We start from the raw sequence: 8,805 nt of genomic DNA on the forward strand, positions 1-8,805 counted from the left end.
ACAGGTTTTCCAAGGCCTGTCGACTAATTCCATTACCTCGTCTCCTCACAGCTCTAGTCATGTCAGAACCGCTTTTTCAGAAGGTATTCCGCATCTTTGGGTTGCCGGAGGATATCGCATCCGACCGTGAGCCACAATTTGTGTTCAAGGTGTGGAGAGTGTTCTGGTAGAAGTTCGGTGTCTCGGTCAGCCTCACCTCCGGGTACCATCCTCAGGCCAACGGACAAGTAGAGTAGCTGAATCAAGATCTCAGCTGCTTGAACCGGAGCTACTGTGGCCAGGACCATGACCCATGGGCTTGGTTCCTGCCATGGGCTAGGTATGCACATAACTGCCTCTCACACTCCTCCACTGGTCTCTCCCCATTCTAGTGTCTCCTTGGGTATCAACCTCCCCTGTTTCCATGGCACCGTGGTTCCTCTGATGTCCCTGCCGTAGATTCCTGGTTCTGGAGCAGCGAGGAGGTTTGGTGTGCGGTACACCTGCGCCAGTGTCCACTGCTAAAAACAACAGGCCGACCGACATTGTTGCACCCTGCTCTACCAGCCAGGAAAATGGGTGTGGCTACCCACCCGGGATAGCCACCTCAAGCTGCCCTCCAAAAAACTCAGCCCCCGCTACACTGGACCGAACAAGATCATCCAACACATCACTCCCATCACTTATGGGTTACAGTTGCCTCCACACATACGTATATGCCCCAATATCCATGTTTCCCTGCTCAGACCCTAGAAGACTTCTCTTCTCCAGGTGTTCGGAAGGGATCTGATGCCCCCTCCCGTTGAAGTGGATGTGGCACTGGCCTACACCATCTCCACCCTTCTGGACTCCAATACCTGGCATGGACACATATACTACCTTGTGGACTGGGAGAGGTATGGCCCAGAGGAATGCAACTGAACGCCGGTGTGCGATATCGTCGATCCATTCCTCCTCACTGACTTCCACAGGGACCCTCTGGATCGGCCAGTGACCTGTTTCAGATGCCTTCCAGGGGTCACAGGACAGCAAGAGCTGCCTGTGAGGGAGGGTACTGTCGCGACTAAACCCACATGTCAACCAGCAGCACCTGGCTCTGATTAAGTACCTGGCTTCAGTCGAATCACTCAGCTATAAAAACACTTCTCAGCCTCTTCATAGTTGCGGAATCTCACTTGAGACAACCGTCCCCTCTGCGGTCTCAAACCCTCCCAAACTTTGCGTTTCCCAAGTCCCGTTTCTCATCGTTCCCCAGTCCTGCTCCAGGTCTTTTTTGTTAATGACCGCCCGCCTTGTTCCCCAATCACAACTTTGGATCCTTGCCTCTGTTCAGTTTGCCATTTGACTGACCATTCACTTGTCCCTGATCACGCGAACATATCTACTAGTTTGGCTTTGAATAAACGATCCTGCACTTGGGTCCAGCCTCCTTCGCATCCTCTGTTTACCATGACAGTGAGATGTTCTGGAGAAAAGTCCATCCATCCATCTTCCTCCACTTATCCGGGGCCAGGTCGCGGGGGCAGCAGTCCAAGCAGAGTCCTCCAGACCGCCCTCTCCCAGCACACCTCCTCTAGTTCCTCTGGGGAAACCCCAAGGCGTTCCCAGGCCAGCCGGGAGACATAGTCTCTCCAATGCGTCCTGGGTCTGCCCCAAGGCCTCCTCCCAGTGGGACATGCCCTGAACACCTCACCAGGGAGGCGTCCAAGAGGCATCCGGAACAGATGCCTGAGCCACCTCAACTGGCTCCTCTCGATGTGGAGGAGCAGCGGCTCTACTCTGAGCTCCTCCTGGGTGACTGAGCTCCTCACCCTATCCCTAAGGGTGCGCCCAGCCACTCTTCGGAGGAAACTCATTTCTGCCGCTTGTATCCACGATCTCATTCTTTTGGTCATGACCCAGAGTTCATGACCATTGGTGAGGGTAGAAACATAGATTGACCGGTAAAGACTTTTCTGGAGAAAAGTGTCAGACAAAAATAAAAAATATATAAGAAGCTTAATTCATTCAAATCTGAGTTGTTTCTGTCATCACGAACACAGAAGATCGACTTGGCGCACTCAGGTGCAGGTGCTGTTTTTTTAATAGAACAGCCAAAAGAGTGGTCAGGACAGGCAAGGGTCAGGCGATTTGCATTCTTTGGTCACAAAAGGCTCTTGTTGCAGTTGCTCAAAGTGAGGTATTGTGTTTGGCTCTGGTCGAGTTGCCTCCTTTGTGCATGCGTGCCCTAAATGCCTGCAGATGCGGAGGTGGGTTGTACAGCAGTGGATGTGACAGTTGCCCTGAGATGTGACCTGAAAATAAATTCTATGGGAAACAAAGTAATTGGTTGCTAGATAAAGAATAGATCCTAAAATGAACTAAAACAGCAAAAATAAGGTATTTTTATGCATAACAATAACATACACAAAAAAATTATTTCTAGCTTGTCTTTCACTGTTCACTGTTTTCATTCATACGTTGATTATGAATAACTGCTTACTAATAACCAGAGATGCCAAAGCTGAGATGCATAGGGCATGAGACAAGAGTACAACCTCGACAGAGACATTGTGATAATTTGTCTCCCAGGTGTTCATGATATAAAGAACATTCACAAGATCACTGCCCGTGTCTTTCACTCCGCAAAGCACAGACACAACACTGTTAGAGGCTGTGACTGTTTGATCCCGTCTGCTGCTACAGTGCCGTTTATCAAGGCATCTCGGACTGAGACAGTAAAAATCACGCCGCTGTATAAAGAGTTAAATCAGGGTAAGTAATTGAACATTTAGTCCAAGGGCTGTACTGTACCTAACCCTACTCCTAAGCCTAGGTGTTGTGCACACGTCTGTTGGGAAGTGTCTCCTGTACCCGCTGCGGGTGCCGTGTGATTGGCTCAAGTCAATGTGTTGTGTCCCTGTAGCGTATAAAAGTCCCGTTTCCAGATTTGCCCAGTTTGGTAGCAGCCCACTGAGCAGGGTGGGTGCCATGCTGCTGTGTGCAGCAGTGGTTCTCTGTGCTCTAGGAGCCATGGGAGAAGAGCCTCTGTGCCGAATACTGGGGAACCCAGAGACCCCCCAGCTTTCCAAGGACGGGGACATCCGTGTTGGAGGAGTTTTCTCCATTCACCGCACAATTAGGCTACCTGTGCTCTCATTCAGAAACAAGCTGCCACCTCCAGCCTGCTCCAGGTGTGTTTCTGCTCAGGTGTGCTTCTTTGCCCTCTGAGCCACTCTGTCTTTTCTGTAGAGAGACATAACAGCCTTCTGTCAAGGTGGCAGGAAAGTGTCACTGAATCTGTGTTTGGCAAATTTGTTGAGGCAGCTGTAGCGCCTAGACTGGGGTCGACCACAGTCAATGACAGCCATTAAGTACAAATTAACCAGGACCTTTTCTGTATTTAACAGCATAAACCTGAGAGAATTTCGGTATGCACAGGCTATGATCTTTGCCATTGAGGAAATAAACAACAGTAACAGCTTGCTCCCAAATGTGACCTTGGGTTATGAGATCTATGACAGCTGCACCTCCACAGTGGGTGCTATGCGGGCTGCCATGGCGCTTGTGAATGGCCAGGACCAGACGGCACACAGCGGATGCGCAGGCAAACCAGTGGTGCATGCCATTGTAGGGGAATCGGAGTCCTCTTCGACTATCGTCATAGCAAGGACCACCGGGACATTTCACATTCCAATTGTAACGTCTCTCTTTTTTGCACATTAACCACACTGTAAAGTATTTAACAAGGAAAACATTTGACTAAAATATTGTATTTTTTTGTTGCAGATCAGCCACTTTGCCACGTGTGCATGTCTGAGCAACAAAAATGAGTTCCCTACCTTTTTCAGGACCATTCCCAGTGACTACTACCAGAGCAGAGCACTGGCCCAGTTGGTCAAACACTTTGGCTGGACCTGGGTTGGCACTGTCAGAAGCGACAATGACTATGGCAACAATGGGATGAGTGTGTTTGAGGAGGCTGCCCAAGAGGAAGGTGTGTGCATTGAGTACTCAGAGGCCATATTAAGAAACTATCCCAAACAGAGGATTACAAAGGTTGTTGAAGTCATTAAAAGGTCCACTTCAAAGGTAATTTTAGCATTTTTGGCCCTAAGAGATATGGAAGTTTTGCTGGAGGAGATCCTACTTCAAAATGTGACAGGTCTCCAGTGGGTCGCCTGTGACTCCTGGATCACAGCTCGATATCTGGCCATTCCCAGAATCTCTGCTGTTATCAGCAGTGTCATCGGTTTCACCATTCCAAAGTCCACAGTACCTGGTCTCAGTGAATTCCTGGTGAAGGTCCATCCATCTAAAAGTCCACAAAACGCCCTTTTGAAAGAATTCTGGGAAGCTTCCTTTGCGTGCATGTTCTCCCAGAGGAATGAAACAACAGATGTGAAGCTTTGCTCAGGCAAGGAGAAGCTGGCAGAGCTGAGTAACGAGTACACTGACTTTTCAGAGCTGATGTCCAGCAATGTCTACAAAGCTGTGTATGCTGTAGCACACGCCCTTCATGAGCTGCTGACATGCAAACAGGGCAAAGGGCACACATTAAATGAGTCGTGTGTAGACAAGGCAAACATTCAAGGGGCTCAGGTGTGCATCAGTTGCTGAAATTTTAGAATGTAACTTTTAGACCAATAAAAAGGAAACTGTCGCTTCCCTATTACTAATGCCACTGTTTCCTTACGTAGGTGGTAAAATATTTGCATGAGGTCAATTTTACAACACACACTGGTGAACGTGTGTATTTCGACCTTAATGGAGATCCAACAGCCCGATATGAACTGGTGAACTGGCAGAAGGGGGAAGATGGAGAAATAAAGTTTGTCACAATAGGTTATTATGATGCATCTCTGCCAGCTGGAAAGCAATTTACCATGAACGACAACAATATTTTCTGGGCCGGAGATCCGTTCACGGTAGGTAGAGCATGCTGGGTTCCAGCACTATTTCGATTTTTTCGATTTCGGTCTTTCCGGCTCTCTACTTCAGTGAGAATGCCGAGGTTCTGTTGTGTGTTTGAAGGTAAATGTGCTTGAGGAGCACAACTGGGTCTGAGGGTCAATTTGAAAACAGTCATGCTCAATGTCATTCTGCTTTGCACAGTGATCACCTGGACAGTCCTTGTGTATTTTGGTATTCATTAATCATTTCATTTTTGCATGTCCCTGTGTTTTTTGTATTTGCTTCCTCTGTTACAGAGGCAACTTTCTTGAAAGCTATGGTACAAAAAATTAGCTGAAGTTAGCAGAACTGTCAGTGAATAAAGATGAGAGTGAGTGATTTACTGCTGTAAAAAGATGAGAGTGAGTGAATGAGTGGCAAACTGAAACTTGCTTGGCCAGCTGAAACTTGTGCTCTTTCTCAGAAGCCCAAGTCCGTCTGCAGTGAAAGCTGCCAACCGGGTACTAGCCAGGCTGTGATTCGAGGCAAACCTATATGCTGCTTCTCCTGTATTCCATGTGCTGCTGGGGAGATCAGCAATGTAACAGGTAGAACTTTCTCTAGCAGTAATAACAGTCTCACCATCTCCATATACCCTGCCTTACTTCTAACAAAGCTGAATGTGACAAAAAAAGGAGACCCGATTGCTGGATGCATGTCTACTGGAATGATCAATAAATGTGCAAAATTAGTAGAGAAACAAACAAAAAGCTGCAGCTTTTGTGAATCATAAAGTAATAGAAGTGCAGAAAAATACTCTGATTGTGTGTTTTGTTTCAGATTCAACTAAGTGCATCAAATGTCCGCTGGAATATTGGTCAAATGAAGACAGAACCGAGTGCATACTCAAGAAGGTTGAGTTTCTCACCTTTGGAGAAACCATGGGCAAAATGCTAACAGCCATCTCTGTGATAGGAGCGAGTTTAACAGCAGCAACTGGATTAATATTCTTTCACTTCATGGAAACACCAATTGTGAAAGCCAACAACTCAGAGCTGAGCTTCCTGCTGCTCTTCTCGCTCATTCTGTGTTTCCTTTGCTCTCTCACTTTCATCGGCCGGCCCTCTCAGTGGTCCTGCATGCTGCGTCACACAGTGTTCGGGGTCACCTTCGCTATGTGTATGTCTTGTGTCCTGGCGAAGACAATAGTGGTAGTAAATGCCTTTAAAGCATCTGTCCCTGGAAGCAATGTTCTCCAGTGCTCTGCCCCCTTACAGAGACTCAGTGTACTCTGCTGTACTCTCATTCAAGTTGTAATATGTGCATTGTGGGTGTCACTTGCCCCACCAGTTCCAAACAGAAACACTGCATACTCAACTGACAAGGTCATTCTCGAGTGTGACGTAGGCTCAGCCGTGGGCTTCTGGGCTGTGTTGGGCTACATTGGCCTCCTCTCTCTCATGTGCTTTGTACTGGCTTTCCTGGCCAGGAAGCTGCCCGACAACTTCAACGAAGCCAAATTCATCACATTCAGCATGCTCATATTCTGTGCGGTGTGGATCACCTTTATCCCGGCCTATGTCAGCTCACCGGGCAAGTTCACTGTAGCTGTTGAGATCTTTGCCATTTTGGCTTCCAGTTGTGGTTTGCTATTCTCCATTTTTTTGCCTAAATGTTACATAATATTATTTAAACCTGAAAAAAATACTAGGAGGCATATAATGGGTAAAATGCATGCTAAATCCCACTAACTACCTGCTTTTATTAATTATGAAGACCTTTCTGTAAAAATGTTTAACCTAGATTTTGAACAAGCAGATCCTTACGTACTGCATGTACAGAACACGACTGTTGGTGTGCATGTCCTTGGTCCAGTCAATAGACCTAAGGTATAAAAATATCTCCAACTTAACACACACACACACTGTGAACTGCTTGTCCCATACGGGGTCGCGCAGAGCCGGAGCCTAACCCGGCGCGTAAGGGGACACACCCAGGACAGGACGCCAGTCCGTCGCAAGGCACCCCAAGCGGGACTTGAACCCCAGACCCACCAGAGAGCAGGACCCGGTCCAACCCACTGCACCACAGCGCCCCCTGCTAAACTTTACTATATCTTAGGAGAATACACACGCATGCACGCACGCACGCACGCACGCATTTTCAGAACCACTTTTCCCAGAGAACCGGAGCCAACCCGGTAACACAGGGCATAGGGCCGGAGGGGGAGGGGACCCACCAGAGAGCAGGACCATGGTCCAACCCACTGCACCACAGTACCCCCTTCTTAGGAAAATATCCAAAGGGAATAGGAATTTGTTTTCTGCAATGGAGTGGTGTCTTGTCCAAGGTGTACCTCTCCTTGCCACGCGTCCATTTATTCCTGGTACATCGCATTTCTTAACAGAACACAGACAGGTGACATGCCTCTGCTCCCTACCTCATGCTTTCTCCGGTTTGCCCTCTGACTGGACCTTCGACTGAAATATTGGATCTGCCTCATGGACAACGTTTGCAGCTTAGCTTTTAACCCATGTTTTGTTCTTCGACTTCGGATTTTCCCCTCACCCCACAAACCACCTCCAGAAATAAAATCTGCATTTGGGTCCTACCTTCTGTCTCCCTGTGTCTTTTTTGTGAAAGAAGATTCCTGTAGATTATTATAGACCCAGCAGAGATGGAAAAAATCCAGAGCGCAGTGGTAGCATAGGGTACTTTGCTGGGCTCTCACAAGCAAAACCTTCAGTACCTAACTAAATTGGTTGAGGAAGTCATGCTGATCCTGTAATGGGGGGTGCCACAGAAACAGAAAGAACTTCTGGGACCACTGTACCCTCGACTGTGTCATCACACATTGTCCCTATGACCGTCCCTGCATCGGACCCCCGGCTGGCCACACCGATGAGTTATGCCAGTTCACTGGAAAAGTGCCAGGGATTTCTGCTGTTGTGGGAGCTAATGTTCTCCATTCTGCTGCATGTATACTCCAGTGACATGAGCTAAATAACCTTCTTGGTGTCCCTGCTTACTGGCGCAGTTCTAGATGGGGGAACTGTGATTTGGAGGACACAAGACCCCACTTACGTCCAATTCAAAGAGCAGTTCAAAGTAGTGTTTGACCATCCAACTGCAGAGTGCATGATGGGGATCATCTGAAGAACATTAAACAAGGTAACCAATTGGTGACCGCATATGCCTCGCAATTCAGAAAGCTGGCTGCGGGTAGCAAATGGAATGATGTTGCCCTCCTAGCCAGCTTTCCTAATGATTTGAATCCCTGCATTCAGGCAGAACTGGCGTATCATGGTGAGGAATGGATGTTTACTCAATTTGTGAAATATGCTATCATGATTGACAACCTGGTGTGCAAAGGCACCCAGTTCCCTTTTCAGGCACTGTCCATATTCGGTCCCTTGTTTGAGAACCTGGAACCCATGCAATTCAGATGTGGACGTCTGACCCCCGAGGAAAAACAGCTTCGGTTACAGAAGGGCCTCTGCTTCTACTGTGGAAGCCTGGGCAACTTCCATGTTGCTTGTTCAGCTTGCCTGGCACCAGATTGACCTTGACTGGACTGAGAGGTGAATGACCCCTGCTGGCCTGCCTCACAGCTCCTCTTACTTATTAAACTGTCATGGGATATGTAGCAGGTGTATGCACAGGTGTTCATGGACTTGGGAGCAGCGAGCAGCTTCATGGATTCAGCATATGTAAAATTGCAGGTTATCCTTGTACAGCATTGCGACCTGGGTCTCTGGGTTAGCTCATTAGATAAGTAGGCACCTGGGACCAGTGTCAGAGAGTCCAGAACAGAGCACTTCAGTGACTGGTGGGAGTCCGTCATTTAGCAACCATTTCATCTGATTAAATGCCCAGACAACCCCATCATCCTGGTATACACTTAGCTGGCTACACACGACCTGGTTTTACTGTGGAGTAAGGGAGAACTGGTGT

General features: G+C 48.0%; 1 protein-coding gene across 1 annotated transcript; it reads left to right on the forward strand.

The window, feature by feature from the left end:
• Positions 1-3,012: 3,012 nt before the first annotated feature.
• LOC108932247 (extracellular calcium-sensing receptor-like) lies at positions 3,013-6,602 on the forward strand. The gene is made up of 6 exons (XM_029255725.1): positions 3,013-3,152; positions 3,369-3,657; positions 3,748-4,530; positions 4,659-4,886; positions 5,336-5,459; positions 5,692-6,602. Exons 2-6 carry the CDS (start codon positions 3,403-3,405, stop codon positions 6,600-6,602), a joined length of 2,301 nt encoding a protein of 766 aa, XP_029111558.1. The 5' UTR covers positions 3,013-3,152; positions 3,369-3,402.
• The last annotated feature ends 2,203 nt before the right edge of the window (positions 6,603-8,805 follow it).

The sequence above is a fragment of the Scleropages formosus genome, chromosome 10 (assembly GCF_900964775.1).
Source record: "Scleropages formosus chromosome 10, fSclFor1.1, whole genome shotgun sequence".
Classification (NCBI taxonomy): Eukaryota; Metazoa; Chordata; class Actinopteri; order Osteoglossiformes; family Osteoglossidae; genus Scleropages; species Scleropages formosus.